Source organism: Tenrec ecaudatus, chromosome 2 (assembly GCF_050624435.1).
Source record: "Tenrec ecaudatus isolate mTenEca1 chromosome 2, mTenEca1.hap1, whole genome shotgun sequence".
In the NCBI taxonomy this organism is placed as follows: domain Eukaryota; kingdom Metazoa; phylum Chordata; class Mammalia; order Afrosoricida; family Tenrecidae; genus Tenrec; species Tenrec ecaudatus.
The window spans coordinates 224,668,485-224,693,964 of record NC_134531.1 but is presented as its reverse complement, the minus strand read 5'-3'; the positions used below and the strand labels follow the sequence as shown (position 1 = coordinate 224,693,964).

The window sequence follows — 25,480 nt, the reverse complement described above, 5'->3', positions numbered from 1 at the left end:
GTTCTTGGCTGTGACCTTTTGGGGGCTGGATCACCAGGCCTTTCTTCTGCAGTTTCAAACCACCTTTTGATTAACCACGGAGCTCAAATTCCAACATATGAACCCCAGGCAACTTCAGCTTTCAGGAATACAACCAAGGCTGACCAAATACAAAAACAGGAAGAATGATCAAAAACTCCTTTTTGGTTCCATTTCAAATCAAATCAAGTGTTCGCCCATTATTTCAAATAAAAGAGATCTCTTCCTGGCTTAGTGGTCATATTCTTGGGCCAAGCGTCCATCTACCAGGAACTCTTTCCTGGCGACTCCTTCCAAGTGCTGACCGGCCCCAGACAGACTCGGCTACATATCCCCAGGGCAGAGGAGGAGACAACCGGATGATCCCAGTTAGCTGCAGGGGTCCAAAACTCTCACCCAAAAGCCAAGTTATTTTCAAGGAAGTTTCGACACCCACTGCCTCTGAAAATATACTACTTGGGACATAACAGGCTGTGGAGAAACGCGTTGGATGAACATGCCAAACAAAGATGAGGAAGTGGGGGTGGAGGGTTGTACATCGTTCTGGGGTGTGTTTCAAGTCATTAAAGATCCTCAGTCAACAGAGAGAGTCAGTGTGAAAAGGACTCCACAGAAACACTCCCAGACACACGATCCCCCTTGGCTTCTCTGAGTGACCAGGGCTCAGGCTGGCAGCATGCCCGGAGACAGCAAGATGGAGCAACTTGCCCAAGGTCACCCAAACCAGGTTGCAAATGCACTTCATGTGATTCTGCGTCCACCACGCTTTGAATTCCATTAAAGCTGCCCAAGAAGTGACTGTACGAGGCACCACACTAGATGATCTCACTTCCATATATCAGCAATGCTAAGAAGGCGACTGGCCAAAGAATGGACATCTTATGTAACAGGCACACGTGAGAGCTCTCCATGCAGGGGGCTTGTACAGAGGCGATCACTTTGCCACTACCACAGGTTCGTGGGCCTTCTCCCCCATGGAAGGGGCATAAGGGGAAACAAAGGACAGGCTGACCCCAGTGTTGAGCACACAGAGGCAGACAGGGAAGCAGAATACAGTCAAACCTACCTTAGAATATGTGCTATCTGATGACTACTCCAGGTAGACCGAACGTCCAATGCTCCTTTCTAAGAGTCAAGCACAGACCACCTCTCGGCAGCAGGCTTTGCAATGCCTTCCAGATAGAGCCCTGGGTGCTCTCCAGGTGACCGTCTCACTGGCTACCTAACCCACCTGTGAAGCTGCCAAAGGGGACCGCTCCAGGGTAGGCAGAGGGGTGCGGGGGTCATTCTGCCGCCCAAGCTCGCTCCAGGAAAGGCAGACACTCAGTGCACATGGAGGCAAGCTTCACACTCTCATCCCCACAAACCTCCAACACAGATTTGACCTTTGCTTCTACCATGTAGGATGCAGGCACAAACGCTACGCTCGCCTGCGCCCAAGCCCACTCTATCGTCACTCAGGAGCGTGAGATGACATCCGGGACCATACACTCCCTGAGTGCGTAACCACTGCATATGCGACACTGTGCTCCATGCCAGCCCTTCCATTCCCTGGTCTCAAATAACCTGTTGTTCCCACTTTGCAGAGGGCGGGCTGAGATGGGTTGAAAAACTTTACGTGTCTCGCTCAAAGTTCCAGGGCATAAAGAGTGAAGCTGGGATTCAAATCAGGACTGCCTAGTTCTGGCACCATCAGCAAAAGCTGCCCTTGAGCAAGCACGGAGCCTGCTGCCAATTTGCTGTGCCCCCACCCCCACCCCACCCACATGCACACTCCCACCCCGGATTGTTCTGCCATCTGCACATTATATTTAGATCTCCATCAAACGGCTCACAAAGGAGCAGGGCCACGGGCCACGGCCCCTTCTCCTAAGGGTGAGGTCAGAGTACACCTGCTTCTCTTCTAAGCCCACCCGGGGCAACAGCATCTCTTTTAGGACAAATGGGCACAATCTGGGTTTCTAACTAACTAGAAGCACCATTACAGGGACCACCCTCAACACAAATTGAGATGGCCTTTCTGCGAACGGAAGGATATTTTATTGCCCGCTAATTATAATTAATTACCAATGAAAGTAACAGGTCTCCCTCCTCCCACTGGTCAGACATTTCTGTCAATGAACTCTTTTGAAAATGTTTGCATAGCGACTCTCTTGTGCCCTAGAGCCCTAAAGAGGCTGGCTGAGCATCGCAGCCCCATTGTTTGGGGTGGGGGGTTTGCACCAGGTCAAACAGCCTGTGGACTGGAGTCGGAGCTGTAGCCCACCCAGGGTACTCCACTACACCTCCCTCTTGGGCCGAGGCTAGCCAGCCGGGCAAGGGACAGGAAACTGAAGTGGCTCCCGGTAAGGCTGCCAACTGCCAACAGAGGTGGACAAGTGACCCCCCCCCCCAGCCTACTTAAGAACGCCTCCTCTCCTCCCCGCCAACTTCTTCCCATTTGCTACCCTCAAGGACCAAATTCCCAGAAACCCCAGCCTGCCATGCCCACTCTGGCCACTGGCAGGACCCAGGCTAGACTGGAAGTGCCTGGGCGATCGAGGAATTGTTCAAAAACCGAGTGGTAGAGGCAATTTTCCCATCTGAGCTTATCAGCTAGATTCCCACGCTGAGCACCCACCCCCCACCACCTTCTTATAATCCCCACCCCTTATCCACAGCAATATAAGGTGGGGTGGGGGTGGGGGCTTGAAGACAGACACATGCTCAGAGAAGCAGAGCCCGCTGCCTCAGCCAGCAGGCAAACACGTTAAACCCTACTGAAAAGATGCAAGTCGTCCGAGAGCCGAATCAAGCACTGAGAAAGCCCATCTCCAAAACACCGAACCCGGTCCCCAGCCCTTTACCTGAGTAGTTTTTGCTCTTCTGCCTTGCATGCTGTTGCTATGGCTAATTTGTGGGTTGGTGGCACCTTCCGAAAGGCAATGGGATTTCCGACAAGGAAGTGTGTTGTAATTACTGTACGGAGCCGTCTCCTCAGCAGCAGCTGGTGGCATCTTATGGTTTGCAAGATCTGGAATATCAGACACCAAATTCCGGCAGTAGCCTGTAAGTTTGCTCCTCGGCCCCCCGTTTGCCGTCACCCCGGAGTTTTTCTGAGCATACAAGTCACCCAGGGAGTTGGCACGCTGACAGGCACTGAGCTGCCGCGGGCTCCCCACGGCTTCCATCCCCCGAGCCTCCTCGCAGTCCTTCTCCTCGGCGGAACCCAAGATCTCTTCGTTGCTTGTTAAATGTTCTTGGCTCAGATCAGAGAGCGAGAATTCCAGGCTGTCCTCCCGCCAGATGTCTGCAGATTTGGAGCGTTTCTTCTTAAAGCTTGCCGTCTCCATGAAAGTGGGCCCGTTGGATGTATAGGGATGCTGCCTCCTGCCACCCGCAGCCAAATATGAAGCGTCATCCCCGTAGAGCCGGCTCTCCTCCGAGTCTGGCATGCTCTGCACGGAGGCTGCGGTGAGGACGATGCTGCTGTCGACGCTGGGAGTGACGGAGGAGTCCGTGTAGGAGACGGGGCGCAAGCCCATATCCACGCGGTCCACCCAGATCGGGCTCCCGAAGTCCTCTAGGGTGCCCTCTTGGGAGAAGGGCTCCAGGCCATTTTCGGCCAGGGACTGGGGGATGCTGGGGGTGCTGCTGGAGCGGTTGCTGACTTCGGAGCCCCTGTCGATCACCTTCCCCGAGGAGGCATGCCGTGTGCGCCGCGTCTTGTGTGAGAGGCGCAGGGAGCGGGACGTGTGCTTGCGCCCCAGGCTGGCGTGCTTTTCTCCATAAAACTCATGCGCGATGTTTTGGCTTTCTGCGTTTCCCATGGTTTTATGGTCTGTCACAAAGAGAGGAGAGGGGGTAAAAGAAAGTTAATCGGGGCAGTAAAAAGGTCAGAAAATGTGCATGAACTCGGTCTGGAGGGGCCAGGAAATGAAAGGCGCATGTGTGTGGTGGGGAGGGGTGTGTATACCAGGGATGTGGCACCGCACCATCCTACAGGCACCTGGCAGGTACGTGATTCCCACGCTATGGCAGGCGGGAAGCGAGTCATATGCTTAGGCTGCCACGGGGTTTTAAATCAGCAGAAATAAGATCATCAGAGAATGGGGTTTGACCCAGGAGGCAGAAAGGGCAGCAGTGTGTGTGGGGGGCTGGAAAACCTGAAGCCCTCTGCTTCCTTCTGAAAGGCTGTTATCAATCCCACAATTAAAAACTCTCTAAGTGCACACCAAGATGCTGGCCAAAGGAGGGATTTCTGTGTTGTTAGCTGACCTGCTATTGGTCCCTGGCTGGGAGCAACACTGCAAGGGCGCTTCACAAATTTTGGGGGGAATTCCATGCCTCGTGTCACTACTTTCTGAAGCCCCTTGGGCAGACCAGAGGAGTGGAATGCTGTGATCCCGAGGCTTTGCTGCCTGATATTTGGGACTGGGTGGCCAGGCCTCTCCTCGCCTGGAAGCTCGACTCTCATGTGCTCATCACCACAGCAAGACCTGACCCCTCCGCACACAGACGAGGGCAGACTGTGCATGAGGCGCTTCGGTCTGCTGCAGGGAAGGAAGGAAGTCTGCCACTGCCGTCACACGTACACTGAAGACAAAACACGGACTCCGTTGCCTTCAAATCCATTCCAACTCACAGTATCCCTAGAGTTTAACAGCCCATTGGGTTCCCAAGGCCATAATCCTTACGGACGCAGACAGTCACATCTTTATCCAAGAGCGGCGGCTCAGTTTGTCCTACGGACCTTTCGTGTAGCAGGTGAGCCCTGCTCCACTGTGTCGCCGGGCTCCTTCATGCACACGCTAAACCCACTGCCACTGAGTCGATTCTGACCCCAGGAGGCAGAGCAGAACTGCTCTTATAGGCGTCCAAGAGTAAACCTTTACAGGAGCAGACAGCCTCCTCTTTCTACCCTGGAGCAGACGGAGGTAGAAACCACTGACCTTGAGGCAGGCAGCCCAACGCTCAGCCACTGCCCCATGAGGGCTCCTTGCATGCATATACCATACAGTTAAACAACCCAAAGTCACTGCCGACTCCTAGCAACCCCGGAAGGTAAGCCCGCAGTAAGTTTCAGATACTTGTAATTCTTTACGGGAGTTGAGAGCCCTGTCTTTCTCCCACAGATTGGCAGGTGGTTTTGAACTGCTGACCTTGCAGTTAGCAGCCAAATGAGTAACCACTACTGCACCCCTCGGAATTGTATTTGAGGTCCTCCCTCCCCACAAAAAAAACAAAATTCCAGCTCAGAGGTGATTTGGCCATTTTTCTTCCCTCCAGTACGCCTTTGTATTAGTAGCGAATATATTTCAAAGCAGTATGTTCCTATTCCATTAGACTGCATGCACTTCCGAAGTCGACCGAAAATAGAAAAACACAAGATGGAAAATGAACTTACCCTTTCCAGCAAACCAAAAGGAAATGCCTTTTATTTTACCTTTCATTTCAAGCAGTCTAATTATCCTGTTTTTTTGGGCTTTTAAGGGGTGGGAGGGGAGGCTGAGGAGAGATGGGCAGAGAGAAACAGAAATCTACCCCCCCCCCTTATTTATTCTGCCTTTAGGGGTTGCCTGGGTCCCTCAAGAAGAAAGCCATTTCTGGCCGCCCCTCACTGTCCTGTTACCCCCCTGTGGGACACAGGAAGGTCTTCACAGCTGGACAGCCACGCCTCTCCTTAGCATAGCCTCCTGACTCCACAATGACCCACTTCAGCCTGCATCAGGATGATTCAAACACAAACAAAGCCAAACTCACTGCCATGAAGTCGATTCGAACTCAGATCCACCCTACATGACAGGGCAGAAATGTCCCTGTGAGTTTCTGAGCCTTTCACTCTACAGGAGTGGAGCGACTGGTGGTTTCGAACTGCTGATCCTACAGTTGGCAGCTCAACGTGTAACCACAAAGAAAACAACTGCACATGGGTACAAGAAGCCCAACCCACTGATCTTGCCATAGAGAAAATGGAGGACAAGAACCAGAAGCTGGGCCGATTCTCTGGGCTCATTCTTTACACAGGGACTCATTCGTTCAGGAAAACAAAGGGGACATTGACCATGGGTTGGGCACTCTCCTACAAGTCTGAGAGACAGCAGCCCTGACTTGACAGGCGCCCTGATCTCCTCAGGGAAGGCACCCAAAAAGCTACCATGTGGAAGGTATTGGGCCCCATAGAGGGAAGCAAACCTCTGCCCTGACGCTGCCGCGCGGTGGCCCCTGGTACAGAGTAGAACTGCTCCATTGGGTTTCCGTGGCTGTGTCACTCGTGGAAGCCTGTCACGAGGTTTTTGGTTTTTTTCTGGATTGGCTTGAACCACCAACCTTCAGGTAAGGGGAAAAACAATGCACTGCCATCGAGTCAAGTCCCACTCATCTTTACCCTACCTATAGGACAGGGAGGAACTGCCCCTGTGGGTCTCTGCGACAATTCCTGCTGCCTGTGTGGGTAGCAGGCTGATATCTAACTCACCACACGAGTACGCAAGCACAAACGCTTTACACCACGCCAGGGACCCTATGGGACAGAGTAGGACTGTCCTCATAGCGTTTCCCAAGATGTCACCCCACAGGAAGCAGACTGCCACATCTTTCTCCCACAAAGTCGACTGAGAATTACCCACAGAGCCTCCTGGGAACCTCTGGAGATCTTCCAGGGAGTAAAACTACTTAAATTCTGTGAAGAGCCGAAAACTCCCTGGAATACAGTCTAGCTTCCCATGGATCTATGAAGTCCCTGGGGGTCACGAACAGTGAAGCATGAAACTACCAACCAGAAAGTTGTCAGCCACAGAGAGGCACCCCGCAAGAAAGGGCCAGTGGCCTGATTCTGAAAGGGCACCACCGTGAAAGCCCCCGGAGCACAGTTTGCCTGCATCAAACGTGGTTGCCAGGAGTGGAAACAGACGAGCCAGCAACTGGTGTCTGTGGTTTGGTTTTCACGTTGATCTAAGAATCGTTCTACAAGCCCACTCTTCAGTTGAAAAACACCACTTCTGTTTCACAAGCACATTGTTCCTGAAGTGAAATCTATGCCAGGAGAACCCTGAACACGCACGCACTACATGTGAAGTTATTCCCACCCAGTCACCCAGCTCAGGACTGATCCTCAGAGGGGAAATTCCCAAGAAACACAAGTTCCTTCTTAGTACTTGCAAATATATTTCAAAGCAGTATGTTCACACTTCTGTAGGGTCTTCAAGAAGCAAGGGACAAGGTTTTTTAACAAGTGTGTCAGAGAAGACTTGTGCTAAAGAGGACTTTCACTGCTTTGGGAAGGGGGAGTGATGTTGATTTTTTTTTTTTTTGTCCTGGGGCATCTCTGGGCCGACTCAAGCCACCAACCTCTCAGCAGCAGGGAGCTTTCTCTTGGACACCCACAAGGACAGTTCTACCCTGTTCTCTGGGGCTGCTGTGAGCTGGCATTGACTGGATGGAAGCAGTGAGGGGACTCCTAATTCAATATTGGTAAGATGCAAAGGTCCCTTCTGGCCTGAACATCTGTGTCATGTACAGCCCTAAGGATGGCCATGCAAAATGTAACTGAGGTCAAATACATAGAAAACTTGCCATTGTAACCCACTGTAAGTCTGTAATTCAGGGACACTTGTTTTAATAAACATGTGAACAACCGTCACCACTACCATTTCCAAAAGTTCACTGAAATTCAGCATCTTTTTAGCAACAATGCTAAAACTGCTTAAAACAAAAAGTATACCAACAACCATAAGCATTTTAGTTTAAGAGCAATGGTCATGACAAGAATAGTTGAAATTTCTGATTTCGTAAATGTAAATTAAGATACTAGAAGTCTCCTCTAGATACCTATGGAGTTCCTTGGTGACACAAAGGGGGAAACATCCAGCCACCAAGCAAAAGGTTGGAGGTTTGAAGCCACCTACAGGCACCTCAGGAGAAAGGCCTGTGTGTGCTTCCACAAGACGATGCGACATTTAACAGGTGAAAGAATGTAAAACCCAGTAAAGTGCAGTTCTCTTCTGTAACGTACCAGGCCATCAGGAGTCGGGAATGAGGGTATGACCGGGGGGAGCAGGGTATCTTTGTGTCTGTGCTTCTAGCCAACAAATGACAAAATATCTAGAACGACTCTAAGCCACAGTCACACTATTAAGAATTCTATGAGTTTACATTTAAAGGGCAAAAGAATGGTAGTGAAATAAATCGAGGGTAAGAAACACACAAACTTGGTGCTAAGGTTTACCCTCCTCTAGCACATATCGATGAGAAAGAAGTCTGCAAATATGTATCAGCAGGCGTATCTTCAGCAACACATTTCTGGGCAGGCTTATTCTCTGCCAGCAGAAGAGCTCATTGAGTTAAAAGCCTCGGGAAGGGGTTCCTGAAGGAAATAGCCCCAACCTTTAAGAATTACAGGATGCCAGCATCAGGCTGACAAGTCAGTCGTATTAATAGCATTTTTAGTAGTACGGTTCTGTTCAGCCAGCCAAGGTCGGGAACACGCCACTTTCATCTTCAGGACTAGAATCCTGTGATGCCTGTCACATCGCCTAACTCCTACCAAGAGAACTCTCCAGGGCTGAGCGAAGCAGAGGGAGCAATAAGTTTAGAGCCGTGAAACTGAAGAGAAGTTAAATTTCTGGGGAGCTGTGGAAACACCCATTACATTTTAGGGTTTTCCAGAAAAATTACTGAGAACAAGGAGGCCCATATGAGATCAGTGGGGGGTTCTGCAATGAAACCACAAACACCACCACCAAACCCACAGCCTTGCAGTGAGTTCCGAGTCAGAGCTCCCTGTGTAGGACTCGGAGAGGGGCAAGCAGAAAGGCTGCCTTTGCCCTCATGGGTGCCTGGTGGGCCACCCTTGCAGTCAGCAGCCAATGCTTAACTCACAGCATCACCAGTCCGTCAGTTGGACGTCACACATGACTTGTTAACTTGCTGAGATATTAACTTTTCTCTTGATTCCTCTCTTCCCACCCCCCGCACCCCCCACTTTATGAACGGGCATCACAAAGTTCATGGGCAGTGGGATGGTTCATGGTGGGGATGGTGGCAGGGTTGGATCAAAGAATGGGATTTTTTCATAAACATTTGAAGTTCCTTGTATGTCCTAGGAGGGAGCACCTTGTACACCTGGTGATGTGGTGGTTTCGCATTGGGCTGCCATCCGCATGATTGGCAGTTCGAAACCATCAGCAGCTCATTGGAAGAAAGACTGGGCTTTCTAGACCAGTAAACAGTTACAGTCTCGGAAACGCACAGGGGGTTGCTATGAGTCAGCATTAACTCCGTGGCTGTGAGTTTGGGGTTCTTGTGGTACCTCTCATTAGCCCTGGTGAGGTAGTGGTTGGTTATGCCTTGTGCTGTTAACCACAAGGTCTGAAATTCAAAACCACCAGGTGCTCCTGAGAGAAAGACGGGGCTTTCTACTCCCCGAGGCAGTTCTACCCTGACCTGCGGGTAGGTCAGGCATCAAATCAAAGGCAGCGAGTTTGGTTTCAAGCGGGATTGGGTCTCTCCCAGTCTTGCATCCAGCGGAGCTGTGGCACAGCCAGCCAAACCTACAAAGCACACACTTCCTTCTGGCCCGAGGAACTAGTAAGAGTTGTCTCTGGAAAGCAAAAATGCGGGGGGCTCTTTGAGACAATAGAGTTGGAAAATAAAATTTCCTACGTTTATATGTAAATCCATACTTGACCTGGGCTCACCCCCTCAGGCAAACCAACCCAACATAAGTTAGCAAAAGGTTTGCATGAAAAAAAAAACATAACATAAACCCTAGTTTGAAAGAAAAAAATAAAGCCCAGTCCACTGCCCAGGTTAACCCCTGACTGGTGTATATGCGAAGAAGCTCAGAGCCACTTAGCATAGGTTTCGACACCTGAACTGATGTCCCAGAATCCACCCACCACAAGTGAGTCAAGAGTTGCAATCTTAACCAGTTAAATTAAAACAACAAGAGAGATCAACCTCCTCCTAGAAGATCCAAAAATCTCACAGCACGACAGCCATTGTGCCAAAGAAGCATTGTACAAGAGGCGTGAAAGATGACCAACTTCACAGGGAACACACCATCAAGAGATAACCACCCCAGGATGACGTGCACACTGGAATGTTCACCGGCTTTAAGAGCCACTATTGTCACTGTGCTCCATGTGGTGAGGACAGACATGCTGACACGAATGAAATATGGAAATTGCCGGCCACGTCTGTGCAAGATCATTGCGAGCCTCGATTAAGATTGTACATGAGCAGAGAAAGAGAGCTAAACAAAAGGATACACGTGGCATCCTCCCGCTGATAAGCATTAATACATTTTTAGAGAAGTGCTTGTTAGTGGTTACCAAGCACAGTGGGGGTATTGCTTAGAGCACACTGGGCTCCTGTAATGAGTGATGTAAATTTCTGGAAGGGAATCCTGGTGATGGTCACACAAGAAGATGATTCCGATTAATGTCACTGAATCGTACATTTTTTTTTAAATATTGAGGGCAAAATTTTTGTCATATATATTTGTTCTATATTTACAACACACATACAAAAAAAATAAAACTAGTATGATCCAAGAAAAAATAGGTAGAGGACCTGATGCAAAGGGCTTAAGTGGAGAGCAAATGCTTTGAAAATGATGAGGGCAATGAATGTACAGATGTGCTTTACACACTGATATGTGTGTGGATTGTGATAAGAGTTGTATGAATCCCTAGTAAAATGTTTTTTAAAAATGGGAAAGAAATAAAAAATAGGTAAATTGTATGTTTACATCATGCTGACAATACATTTTGAATGAGAAAACATCCCAGCTAATGGAAGTGCAGGGCCAGAAGAAAACAAAACAAAACTCCTCCTGTGACTTAGCCAGCACGCATGGGGCTGTTAGGCCACTGCAAGGTCGGGGACTTGGCCCACTCTACTCCCGTTAGGAATTACAGTCCTGGAAACCCAAGGGGCAGTTCTACTCGAGGGAAGTGACTTTGAACCTCAGATTGTTCAGAAAGGGGTTAAAAGGTAGAAGGAAAGAAAAAGACATCCAGGAAATTGGCAATTTCCTCGCACCCTAGAGAGTAAGGAAGTTATATCAATGCATTTATGGATTGGGAAATCTAGCTCCCCAGACACAGGCACACACTCTAGCAGTATTCCCAAAGGGCAGTGCGCCGCACCCTTCAGCTGAAGGGCAAGATTGTTCTCGAGATCACAGCCCGGCCTTGGGGGTCAGCCTCCCGGGACCAGATAAACCAGCAGACGGGCAACCCTACTCCTGGAGCCCTGTGGAGTATAACTCTTCTTACCCACTTGCGAGGTACACATCCAAGATCCTGCCTTGAACTCTCAAAATTCATTGTCATGAAGTTGATTCCGGCTCATGGTGACCTTATAGGGCAGGGTGGCTCTGCCCTCCTCAGTTTCTAAGGATATAACCATTTATTGGAGTAAAAAGTCTAGTCTTTCTCTGGGGAAGTTGCTGGAGGTTTCGAACTGCTGATCTTGTAATTAATAGCCCAATTCACAACCACTATGGCACCAGATACTACCTTGCATACTCAAAGCGAGGATGAATCGAAGCACTTGCTGATGAAGATCCAGGAATGCAGCTTCAGTATGGATTACATCTCAATATAAAGAAGACTCAAATCCTCACAACTGGACCAAAAGGTGACATCACGATAGAGGGAGAAAAGAATGAAGTTGTCGAGGATTCTGTCTTTCTTGGATCCACAATCAGTGCTCACGGGAGCAGCAGTAAAAAGATCAAAAGGTATATTCATAGCATTAGGTATATCTGATGTGCAAGAGCTCTTTTAGGCTATGGAAGAGCAAGAATGTTTCTTTGAGCACTAAGGTGCACCTGACCCAAGGCGTGGTATTCTCCATTGCACCACATGCATGTGACCTTGGACTCTGAATAAGACCCTATGAATCAATGCATTTGAATTGTGGTGCTGGAGAAGACTATTGAAAGTACCACTGATATATGTGTGTGTGTGTGTGTATATGTATATATATATGTGTGTGTGTGTGTGTGTGTGTGTGTATACCATAGTGAATGAAGGAGGAAGTGCAGAGTGGAGACCCGAGGCCCATTTATTGGTCACTGGAGATCCCCTCATAGAGGGGTTTAGGAGAAGAGATGGGTCAGTCAGGGTGTGATGTAGTACCGATGAAGAACACAGCTTTCCCCCAGATCCTGGATGCTTCCTCCCCCCAACTACCATGATCCGAATTCTACCTTGCAGGACTGGATAGGGCAGAAGTTGTACACTGGTGCATATGGGAGCTGGAGCACAGGGAATCCAGGGTGGATGATACCTTCAGGACCAGGGGTGTGAGGGGCGATGCTAGGAGAGTGGAGGGTAAGTGGGTTGGAAAGAGGTAACTGATTACAGGGATCCCCATGTGACCTCCTCCCTGGGAGATAGACGGCAGAGAAGGGGGGGGAAGGGAGTCTCCGGATTGGGCAAGATATGACAAAATAACAATCTATAAATTATCAAGGAATCATGAGGGAGGGGGGAGCAGGTAGGGAGGGGGAAAAAAAGAGGACCTGATGCAAAGGGCTTAAGTGGAGAGCAAATGCTTTGAAAATGATTAGGGAAAAGAATGTACGGATATGCTTTATACAATTGATGTATGTATATGTAGGGATTGTGATAAGAGTTGTATGAGCCCCTAATAAAATATAAAAAAATTGGGATAAACAAACAAACAAAAAAGAAAGTACCACTGACTGCTGAAAGGGCAAACAAGTCTGTCTTGGAAGAAGTCAGAGTGCTCCTTAGAGGTAAGGATGCCAAGACTTCATCTTACATACGTTGTACAGATTGTCAGGAGAGACCAGTCTCTGGAGAAGGACACCAAGTTTGGTAAAGTAGAGGGGTGGTGAAAAGAGGAAGGGAATCAGTGAGATGGACTGACTCAGTGGCTGCGTCAATGGGCTCAGGCACAGGAACAGTTGTGAAAATGGCACAGGACCGTGCGGCGTTCTGTTGTCTGTAGGCTCACAGTGGGTCGTAGCCGACTTGATGGCACCGAAAAACGTCAACAACACACTACCAAAGCCCTCCCCCAGCCCCCCACTACCATGATCCCAATCCTACCTTGCAAATCTGGCTAGACCAGAGGATGTACACTGGTACAGATAGGAACTGGAAACACAGGGAATCCAGGGTGGATGATCCCTTCAGGACCAGTGGTGAGAGTAGCGATACTGGGAGGGGAGAGGCAGGGTGGGTTGGAAAGGGGGAACTGATTACAAGGATCTACATGTGACCTCCTCCCTGGGGGATGGACAACAGAAAAGGGGGTGAAGGGAGATGTCAGACAGGGCAAGATATGACAAAATAATGATTTATAAATTATCAAGGGTTTATAAGGGAGGGGGAGGGTGGAGGGAGGAGAAAAAATGAGGAGCTGATGCCAGGGGCTTAAGTGGAGAGCAAATGTTTTGAGAATGATGAGTGCAATGAATGTACAAATGTGTTGTACACAATTGATGTATGTATGGATTGTGATAAGTGTTGTATGAGCCCCTAATAAAACTATTTTATTTAAAGCAGAGAACACCAGGAAAAAGAAAAATAAACAGTACCAAAGCTCCTCTCAAGTCGATGAAAATTTCATTAAGTAAAAACAATTTTTTTTTAAAGTAACTATTCTGGATCATTCAAAAGCACTAGCAGCTCCATGGTAGAAAGACTGGGTTTTCTTCTCCGGTAAAGAATTAGTCTCGGAAACCCACAGCCAGCACTGATACAGTGGCAGTGAATTGGGTTTTTTATTTTGGATAAAGTGAACAATGGGTCACTTTTCCAAAATTAGTGCTCTTTCAGATTATCTAAATTTTCTACACTAAACATATAACTTGTTACATGGAAAAAATAAGATTAAACCATGTCAGCAAGTTCTTGTTGCTGGTCTGTGTGCGCTCAACCCCTGTCAATTATGAACCTTGAAGCAAACCTGTAGAGGCCCTCACATGACTAGAAAGTCACTGTGGCAAGCACGTGTTTACGAAGCAGAAGGTCTGCCATGAAAACCCTGAACTGTGCCCACGGGGGAGGATGCCTGGCCCAGTGGGCATTCCAGTGCACTGATGGGAGGCACTGTCGGGTTTCTGCATGTCTTGGTTTTGGTCCTTGACGAAACCAATGGCTATCAAGTCACTCCTGCCCCAGGGGGCTTCCTCGGCTGCAATCTGAACAGAAGCAGCTCTTCAGGATGTGGTTTCTATGGAGCAGCTGGCAGATTTTGAACTGCCTGCCTTTAAATGAGTAGCCAAGGGCACACTGTGCCCCAATATACTGTCGACAGCACACCCCTCCCCAATGGCTTAAGAAAGTGCCTAAGAAAAATGCTACCTAGATTGGATTTAATCTAAGTTCCAAATGGAGGCACCGTGGTGCCCAGTGGTTATGTGTTGGGCTGCCATTCATGAGGTGAGCAGTTTGAAGCCGCCGGGTGCTCCTTGGGAGGAGGACGGGGGTCTTCACTCCCATAGAGTTCAGCCTCAGAGACGCAAAGAGGCAGCTCTACCCCGTCCTACAGGGTCGCTAGGAGTCGGCAATGACTCCGCGGCAGTGAGTTTGGCTTTTGGTTTAAGTTCCAGTGCACTTTGCTTGGCCTTCTCACAGTATGACTGTGCATGGTTATTTATACGGTGATACTCTCGTCTTATTTTGGACAGACCCACTCCCCACGTAATTAGAATCTCCCTAAGGCAAAGGACGCTGTCTTAGTCACCATTGTACTTGGAAGCTCCCTACAGCTCTACTCAGTAGGAAAAGACATCGTTGGAATCACCTTAGGAAGCTCACTTTGATGATATAAAACATGAGATCCTATTGGTGGATCCAAAACAATCCAATTCATAGCCTTGGTAACCAGATTCTGAAATTCAACCATAATGCATTTAACGATGTATATAAACTATAATAATTAATAATACATCTTTTTACTCCCCAAAGTATTTAAAAACATATTCAAATAAACATAATGATCACCCTTCCAGGACTTGGAAACAGACCTCCAAACGGCAGGAGAAAGGATGAAATGTATTTATTCCAAAGTTAAATTTGAAGCGAAAATCACAAGACAACAGATTGCAAATTTAAAATTAGCTTCCAGTGGGAGGTCTTGGTTTCAAGCCTGTTCCTTCTCTACTGGAGGCTGAGCTCAAATACGGAGGGGGAGCCTGGGAGGGAGCTCAGATTAAACAGACAAAGTTCTGAAAGTTTCGGCTGAATCTTTACAAACCAATGAAAACCACTTTTGCTATGATACACACACACCCCTCACACACAAGGCGAAACACCAAAAGTTTTGCAACAAATAAAGCATGATCTTTGATTCAGCAAAGATTATTTTCATGGTGTTTATTTTGGCTTTTTAAAGATTACCCAAAGCAGAAACAAAATATATCATTGCTTTGAAGTATGTGTCTAAAACCCGGTTTGCCTGTTTCAAACATAATCCAATATAAAGATGCTGAAGCTCAGGGATCAATCTAAAAGATCCAGAGGGCAATTCACAGGGGAAGAAGAGATTTCATAGGTACCTGCATTTTCTTTTTTTCTTTAGTCTTTAACACTAATGCATTTGAATTGTGGAAAGGGCGTAACCTTAATCCTAAAGAGCGGTTCCAAATTCTTTTTCCCACGAGCTACATCAGTTCCACACAGGGGTGCGGACTGTAATAAAGTATATCATCTGTCTCTTCCCTTTGGAAACTTTGTCAGGGATGCACGTGTGCACCTACACAGGTGCAAATACACAGACAGGAACCTACCTTAAAAGGCAACAGTGGTCCCCAGCCCAACTTGCCCCAAGAGCACTGTGGCATTGAGATACTGAGATTGGCAAGGGTGCTGGGGAGCGGGGAGCCTAGCAGCGCCTGCCCCTTAGGGTCACCATCACGGTCTCATCGGCGTCTGCAAGAAGGAGTCCAAACCTGCAGAGGACAAAAAAGAGGGAGAGAGCAAACGGTCAGCCATTCTGTGACCAACGGGTATTTTCATGTGCTCTCCAGCCCCCGCTTCAGGTGAAACAGCCCCACTGACCACCGCCTGACACCATCGGATGGGCCGTCTCGTGTGCCACAGCAGAGCTGCACTCTGCGGGCTTCTCCACGGCTGGTCTTTCAGAAGAAGGCTTTTCTTCCCAGGCCCCTCTGGGTGGACTTGAACATCCAACCATTCCGTCAGCAGCTGCATGGTTTTAACCATTTGCCCCACCCAAATGCTCGGGCAGTGACATGCCAGCCCCTCCTTCAAGGAATGCAACAAGAAAACAGCATGCGTCCTGACCCGACAAGGCCAGGCTAGAACTGCCCCGGTGGGTTCCCTAGACTGTCACTCTTTGCAGCAGTAGAAAGCCCACCTTCCTCCCGGGGAGCAGCTGGTGGCATTAAACCACCAACCTTACAGATTGCAGCCCAAGGAGTCACCATTACACCACCACGGCTCCTCTAAACCAAGTCCATACATAACATCCACCCTGGGTACCAGATAGCTCTGCAGGTGAGGTGATTTTAGCCATTTTAATATATTGCTGTAGACTCCAGCATTGGATAATAGAATCAGGTGGTTCCCGCGGTTCCTTCTAACTCACCAAAGTTCTCAAAAAAACAGAAAAAAAAAAAGGATGCAAACGAGGCTCAGTTACTATCAAAGCAGAGCTAGATTTCTAACAGATGTTGAAGACAATGCTGGAGGGGGTGGGGAGAACAGCAATATAAAAGATCAAACTAAATATAGAAAACTCCTGATTACAATGGATGGATGGATGGATGGATGGATGGATGGATGGATGGATGGATGGATGGATGGTGGAAAGAGTTGTACGAGCCCCCAATAAAATGATCAAAAAAAGAGAAACCTCCTGATCATATACCTATTTTCTTAAACTGGCATCAAAAGACACTATCCAAAATTTAACCATAGAAAACCGATTTTCTCTCTCTCTCTCTCTCTCTCTCTCTCTCTCTCTCTCTCTCTCTCTCTCTCTCGGGGGCGGGGGCTAGAAAAAAAAAAGAAAACCGATTCAGCAGGACCGTATTGGTAAGAAGGGCAGGGGGGAAAAGAAATAAAGAAAAGCCTAACTTTTTTTTTTTAATCATTTTACTGGGGGCTTGTAGAGCTCTTATCACAATCCATCCATCCATCCATCCATCCATCGTGTTGAGCACATTTGTACATGTACTGCCATCATCATTCTCATAACATTTGCTTTCTACTTGAGCGCTTGAAAAACCTAACTTCTGACGAGAAATTACCAAAATTAAGGCACGAGAAGGCAGCATGGTGGTGCTGTGGATGGGCTGCTGGCCACAGGCTGACAGTTCAAACCCAGCAGTCACTCCGAGGGAGAATGATGAGGCTGTCAGTGAGCCCCCATAAAGATTCAGCTGGGCAACCCTATAGGAGGTCCCTATGCGCCAGAACCAATTCCCAGGATATAGGCGTGAGGAAGGAGAACAGCTGGAAGGATCCCTCAGGGTGGCTCCAGCTTATGGCTCTCCAAATGGATGTTTCTCTTGCCATGGCTGGTGGTTTCAGCAAGGTAGGAATTTGAGATGTCAAATGCTTTGAACAGGGACCCGGAGGAAAGCACGACTCTTGTGGAAGAGGACCACAGACAGGCAGTCAATAAATAAATATGTGCACTCGGTACCAAACGAAGTCACAATCCTCCTTCCTCTTGCAAAGGGTGCTATTTAACCGTGAAGTTCGTGACTAACACTCGCAGGGAACAGAGCACGCGTTCCCAGAAGCACCCCATTATTACCCCACAAGACGTGCCCTTTCCACAATCCCCCCATTGCCCGCCTGTCTGCTCCCCTTTCCTCCACACCCCCTCCAACGGCTCTCCGCAAATGTTCAGTTTTTCAAAGCGGTTCCTGAATTGCTTAGGAACTGGCAGAAATTAATAAGCACCAACCCATTTATATTGAAATGGACTCATTTGCCGTGCCAGCTGCCAATAATTTGCATGGCTGGGTTCTCGCCGGCAAATGGAGCCTGCAGGCAACTGTCCTTCCACCTGCAAAAAGAGGCTGAGCATGCATTTTACGCTTAAAAAAAAAATAGCACACGTTCTTTCTACCAAAACTGTCTGTCGGATGTGCGGTTTATTTCCCGAGAAGATAAAAACTGTAAGGAAAGGCAGGTGAAAGTTGTAGACTATTCGTTAGGAAACATACAGAAAAACAACCCAGCCTGTGCGGTATCTTTGCTTTTTCTGGTTTGGGTGGAGGTGTGGGGGAGAGGCACCCTGACCTGGCTATGGAACTGTCTCCTGCTGTGCAGCCGTGAAAAGCTCTCGTCCGTTTTCCTGTGATCATCAGACACAGTGAGGTTGAAAAGGGCCAAGAGGGGCTCCTGCCTGCAGCCGGTGAGGGTCACCGGGCCTGGTGACTGTAAGCCAGGGCAACTGAGCATCTACCACCACTGAGCGTGGAGGCAGCATGTAGCCCAGTGCTGGGAGCTCCACCCAAGCCTTACCTTTGCCACCTACTAGCGGGATGCTGGGGTAAGCTCTAAATACTAGTTTGCCCATCTGCAAATGGAAATAATCGTTGCTTTCCCACTGGGTTGCTATAAGAATTAAAGGAGGTATTCAATGTTATACAATAAAAGCCCCGATTATAACATTCCATACATCAATTGTGTCAAGCATGTTTGTCCTTACGTGGCCATCATCATTTTCTAGACATTTGCTTTCTATTTGAGCCCTTGGTATCAGCCCCTCTTCCTACCCTCATGACCCCTTGATAAAATATACATTATTATTGTTTTCATGTCCTATACCGACTGCTGTCTCCCATCACCTGCATTTCTGTTGTTCATCTGCCTGGGGGAGGGGGGAGAAGTTATGCATCCATCATTGTGATTGGTTCCCCTTTTCTCCCCCCCACTTTCTGCCTATCCTCCTGGTATCACTACTCTCATTTCTGTTCCGGAGAGGTTTATCTGACCTGGATTCCACTTATTGTGAGCTCTTATTTCTACCAGTGTACATGCTCCGGTCTGGCCAGAACTGAAGAGTGGGGCTGTGGTCATGATAGTAGGGCGTGAAGAAGCCTCAAAGAATCAGAGGAATATTGTGTGTTTCATCGGTGCTATACTGCGCCCTGGTTGACTCATTCCTTCCTTGTGACCCTTCTGTGAGGGGATATCCTATTGCCCACAGATGGGTTTTGGGTCTCTGCTCCAACCTCCCTCATTTTCAACAATGTGTATAAATATAAACATGTATATAAACATACATATAAATATGCATACATATAGAAATAAATATATTGTTTTGGGGTAAAACAACAACAAAAGTAAAGGCCCCAAGTGGTTTAAACGGCTAAACCACTCATCTGATAGCTAAAAAGTTCGAGGTTCAAATCCACCCAGAGGCCAATCAGAAGAAAGTCTGATCTCCATGAGAAAAGGCAGCCACTGAAAGCCCCAGAGGGCACAGTTCTACTCTGACACATGAGGTGGTACTGAATGGCCGGCAGCTGGTTCTATCTACCCAATTAGTTTAGTGCCCAGCCCATTGTTACCTTCCAATAAACGTTTGCTACTATTTCCATTATGTGCCGTCAGGAGCCATAGAGTCTGCTGGGGAAGGGTCACTACGTGGAGGCTTCTTAAACCAACACCATCTTCAGCCATATCCCGTCATTGAAACTGGGTCTGTGTTATCGAATCCCCAAACCAAACTCACTGCCATTGAGCCCATGTCAAATCATAGCGACCCTGCAGGACAGGGCAGAACAGCCTCTGTAAGTGTCCGAGACGGTAACGGTTTACAGGACCAGAAAGCCCTGTCTTTCTCCAGAGGAATGGTTAGTGGTTTCAAACTATGGACCTTATAGATCAGACTAATCACTAGCCAGTTCCTAGGGTTCCTAGTTGGCAAGAAGAAAGAAAGAAACCGAAAGGAAGGAAGGAAGGAAGGAAGGAAGGAAGGAAGGAAGGAAGGAAGGAAGGAAGGAAGGAAGGAAGGAAGGAACCTTACTGATAACTCTCACTAACTTTCTTACTAGAAACGCCACCCTCATGCCCAGGAATGACCCAGCTGTGGCAGAACGTTCCACAAGTGGAGTTACTTACCAGTGCGACTGACAAATGCCAATGTTATCTAGCTCTTTACCATCAGAGTAAATTTCTATGGTTTGTAAATTTTTAATGTATTGACATGCACACTGCCACAGATAAGAGCCCCCAACACAGGTAATGCAGGACAGATAAACCCCTCAATGAGACTAGAGATACCAGGAGGATTGGGGGAAGGTACAGGGAGAGACGGGGAATCGATCACAAGGATCAACATTTAACCCCCTCCCAGGGGAACAAACAACAGAAAAGTAGGTGAAGGATGACAGAGGATGATGCAAGATAAGAAAATAACAATCTACAACCTGTCAAGGGTTCATGAGGGAAGAGGGTGTGGGAGGGAGGAGGAAAAGGTGAGAAGCTGATATCAAGAGCTCAAGTTGAAAGTAAATGGTTTGAGAATGGTGATGGCAGCATATGTACAAATGTGCTCGACACACTGGATGAATGTATGGATTGTGATGGGAGATGTAAGAGACCCCAATAAAAGAATTTAATATAAAAAAGTATCTGTAAGTTTATATGTAATGTTTTCCACACCCAAAGACAAAGATCAGTTATAAACATTTTAAAAACAAAACATAGGGTATTCCACTTAGGTCAGAAGAGACTTATAATGGGGTAGTCAGAATGGAACTCGGTCATAAATCAAGGACATGTCTGCAAAGGTGGTTGTATATGAAAAAAAATCAGAACAAACATGCAATACTATAAAATCTAAAATGTTAAGTAATTTTGTGAAATCTTGCTCTGGTTATCATGGCCCAGGTACCTTAAATGGAGCCAAAAGGTCAGCAGTTCAAAACCATCAGCTGCTGTGCAGGAATAAAGATGAGATTTTCTGCTCCAGTAAAGATGTACAGCCTTGGAAACGTACAGGGCAGTTCTACTGTGTCCTATGGGGTCACTTTCAGTAGGAATCGACTCAATGACAGTAAGTTTGGCTTGGACTGGAAGGCCACAGATAGTCCCTGATTAGTAAATTAATGTGAGCCTAAATTACTCTGAGCCTAAATTACTCTGAGCCTAAATTACTCTGAGCCTAAAACTGAGGGAAAGGTCTTTTGATCAAAATGCTAAAACGAGCTGGAACCCTAATTATAGACGGAATAAAATCAAAAGGATTTAGATTTTCGTGTTCACACTCAGACCCAAACCAGTGTCAGGTAGGTGCGTATTGGGAGGGTGGCTAGTTACGATGGAACTCGGCTTTGGGAATTTCTCAGCGATTCTGAAAGAAAAGTTAAAGAGAACATTTTGTTTAGTGATTTTAAGCCCCATCTAACTCAGAGAGACATTCAAGGACACATCATCTAAGACAATGAAGTCCAAGTGGAGGAGAAAATAAGACCCACGCACAGCATCCTGAGCTGACACCTGGCTCCATTTAAAGGGAAGCGCGGAAGAGCCCATTCAGATGGGGGAAACTGCGCAGTTGTAAAATTCCCAACACCCAAATCAAGTGTTGGGAAGAGTAAGCGTTCTTCATACAAAGATGAAACAAGAATGTCCACTAGAGATGTTTCCCGTCTCAATAACTGATTTTAAAAGAAAATGTTCAATTCCGCCACGGTGGTTTGACAACAGGAATGATACAGCTGAAGGGGGGAGAGACTGCTTCCTCCAGACGTTCTCCATGAACAAAGCTTGCTGTCCACTGCGTGCTGGATCACGGCTGCAGCTCGCCAGGAGGCCCTCTGGCTGGGGCCCGCGTGGAGCTGGGCCAGGTTATGGCATGGCCACACCCTTGGCGCTGGCAAGGGCCCAATCCACCGGGGGCGTGCTTGTCAGGCTGCAACAAGGATCTGTGTACCAGGAAGGGTGCCCCCGCTTCTCTCTCAAGTAAGCCACCTGCCCCCTGGCACCCTGGCCAGGACGTGAAGTCTCCGTGGAACCTCCGTCCATCTGGGGGAGCAGGGGGGCTGAGTGCTCCACATTTTCTCCTCCAGGAAGCATCTGTGGAAATGGTTTCAGACCATTCTTCAAGGCACATATAAACAAGCACCCAAGCCAGGCAGATGACATAAAAAGCCCCATGTGTTCCCAACCCAATGCCGTAGTTTTGCACAACCGGACCTCCGAGAACATGCAAATGGATCCCAAGGTAACCAACATTTTGAGGAAACTTACTCTCAGGACCAAAACGTTAAGCCAGCTAGCTCTATGTTGGGAACGATCTCCTAAAATAATAAATTTAAGAGCAATGCGTCTTTGGTAATAGTTAACCAACAGGTTCAGCTGGGGCAGCCATCACGTACCCTCCACCACACACACACACACACACACACACACTGTCTTGCCCAATAACTAATATTTTCTACCCAATCCAGACAGATCCATCCTTTGTGGAAGGCTTGTTCTCAGGTTGGCACTGAGATAATGGCTTTGGGCCAAAATAGTCTTTTTTAGGCTTCTTTAAGTTCTTAATGTTTATCATTTTACAACTACACCTGCACACCCCCATCTAGCAACTGCCACTGTGCTCCAACTTCAATGTTGCCCCACTGTCGGAGGAAACCGCCCTCCTGGCTTCTTCCACGGGCGGCCCTGCCTTACTGACAGATTGATTGATTGAGTTCTTTGTTTTTTACTGGGGGCTTGTACAACTCTTTTCACAATCCATCCATCCATCCAACGTGTTGAGCACATTTGTACATATGTTGTCATCATCGTGCTCAAAACACTTTCTTTCTACTTGAGCCCTTAGCATCAGCTCCTCATTTTTCGCCTCCATCCCTCACCCTTTCTTTCTTTCTTCCTTTATTTATTTATAAGTTATTACTATTTTGTCATGTCTTACACTGGCCGATATCTCCCTTCACCCACTTTTCTGTTACTGACAGATTTAATGGCCATTTCGAGATGGAGCAAAATACCCCCAAGCATATCGTCACCATCTCTGCAAGGAGTCGTGCTACTGAACAGGAGGATTTGGCCCACTGTTCCCAGAACAATGACTGAGTGATCAGACGGATGACACAGTCTCTGCCTCCTATAGGCTGTGAGTTAGTTTATTGTGCCAACCTGGCTGATAAACACATGTGGGGTTAATTGAAGGGCAGAGGGATAAATGGCTCAGTAAGCCTTGCCTTTTGAGTTCTTGGGTCTCTTGCTTTTGATGGTCAGACCAGGGTAAAGCTGCCTTAGCAGTTCCCTCCTTCAGCTTGCAAGGCTGACTGCAAGACATCCCCAAGGAGAAGCCATATGGAACTACCCCAATGCAGCCCTGGGTGCTGGAGCAGCCGTGTGGCGACCCCTGCCGGTGCTGAGATGTTTACATGCTCACTGATTTGGCTTTCCTCCTGCAGTCGGCATCATTGCATGTGTTTTGTGAGATGGAGGTCTTTGTGGATTGGTGTTGGACAAATGGTGAATGTTGGACTCGTGGGCTTGGGCAGCACTGGGTTTGGATATTTTCTTGATGCACACTTAACCTATATATAAAAGTCTCTCTTATACATTAGTTTCTGTGCATTTGTTTCTCTAAAGTACCCAGACTAACACAGGCTCCATTCCCTATGAGCCGCACCCCCAAAAAGCATTCCCATGGCCCAGAAAGAGACTCAAGAATCTGATCCCAGAGGTAAAGGGGATCCTCGCTGCCATCCAGTCAACACTGGTCCATAGTAACTCCCATGGGTTTCCAAGACTGTAACTGTTCACAGGAGTAGAAAGCCCAGTCTTCCTTGAGAGGAGTTGCTGGTGGTTTTGAACTGCCAAATGAGGACCACAGCCCAATGTGCAACCACCATGAAACCAGGGGGTCCTCTAAAGCAATTGTTCTCAACCTTTGGGTCATGACCCCTTGGGGGGGGTGTCAAACGACCCTTTCACGGGGTCACCCAATTCCTAACAGTAGCAAAATGACAGTGATAAAGTAGCAATGAAAATAATTTTATGGTTGGGGGGTCACCACAACATGGGTAACTGTATTAAAGGGTTGCAGCATCAGGAAAGTGGAGAACCACTGCTCTGAAGGGAAGTACATGTAATTAATCTCTGGAGCTCAAATCTGTCCTCCTAGTCACCACCACCCCCACCCGGCCCCCGAGCTTCACAGGGCATGGCCAGTGAGAGAACTAGGATCTGGGTCTCTTGAGAAGAAAGCAAGAGCGGAAGGTGCTCTTTGGAAAGTGTCTTCACACCTGCAATCCTGAGATGGCACCGGAGAATAATGGCACAAAGCACAGCAGTCATTTGAAGACACTTTTCAAAACCATTTTTTAAGAGACTTCCAGAGAAAAGCACTTGATCAGACAAGACATCTCCCCAAATGCAGCCACCTAAGTCTCCAGCCTCAAGGCCAACCTGTCTCCTATTCCCTTAGGCTGTAGGCCATTCACCAACAGGCCCTGGTGCAACAGGTAGAAGCCACAGGTGCTGAGAACCAGGGCAGGGCTAAAGGGGGCCCCTCTCCCAAGACTGCAGAACAAAGTCCCAAGAAGGGATTTTCTCTTTGACTTCTCCCCATGCCGGAGCTCTGAGCTATAATGGCGGGATTCCGGGCAAAGAGTGTTCTTTGTAAAGCGCCTGGGTGCGCAGTCAAGAGGAGACACGCCATGGGAGGGGACTCAGGCTCAGCTGCCGGTCCCTACTTCCAAGACCTTCCCCAAACTCACCTGTAGGGACTGAATTACATGTGCACGCATGCCCATCCCCAAGCAAGAGCTGGCATCTTACCCTACATGGCTTTGACTGTGACCTCGTTTTGGATTATTTTTCTGTTATGTAAAGAAGGCCCTATCATAAAGAGGAACTAATAACAAAGGGCTCAAGAAGAAAGACAATGTTTTGAAACTGTTGATGGCAACATTTGTAAACGTCCGCTTACCACAATGGATGTACGGATGGTTATCATGCATTTAAGAGCGCCCTATAAAATGATTTATTAGAATAAAAATTATAAGACCACATCAGTGTAGGCTGTGCCTTAAATCCATCACTTTTGAGAAATGAAAAAGCACATTCGACACAAAAGGGAAGGCAGAGTAGTCTACAAGCCCAGGAATGCCACGGTGGCCCGGCTGGAGAAGGGGAGGAGGATTACAGCCCAGAGCTGGCAGAGAGCCATCTTATCCCTCCCGGGCTGGACTCCACGGGGCAGCCCCCACACTGTGGGAGGACACCGCTGGTGGAATTCACCCGTTTGTGGTCTTTCTGTGACAGCAGCACTCAGACACCCCCCGAGTGGCCCTAAAGTGCCACCTGCTCTTCCCATGAGGGTCTCTCGGAACCCCTCGAGCCATGCTCCTCTCGCTCCATCCCCCCACCCCCATGACCACCACCTGCCCTCCCACCACCCGAATCAAGAAGGAAGTCTTCCAGCCAAAACCCCAGCCCGGGGGAGCAGGGGCCTTACTTTGTCAGGATGAAGCACAGCCCAGCAG

General features: G+C 48.1%; 1 protein-coding gene across 1 annotated transcript in view; it reads right to left on the bottom strand.

The window, feature by feature from the left end:
- Window positions 1-25,480, bottom strand: part of TIAM1 (TIAM Rac1 associated GEF 1) — a 464,634-nt gene that overhangs the window by 145,566 nt on the left and 293,588 nt on the right. Inside the window, exons 5-6 of the mRNA XM_075542381.1 lie at window positions 15,773-15,934; window positions 2,865-3,838 (exon numbers count right to left, since the gene is read on the bottom strand). Coding sequence (XP_075398496.1) covers window positions 2,865-3,827 — 963 coding nt within the window. The 5' untranslated portion in view covers window positions 3,828-3,838; window positions 15,773-15,934. The remainder of the gene's footprint in view (window positions 1-2,864; window positions 3,839-15,772; window positions 15,935-25,480) is intronic.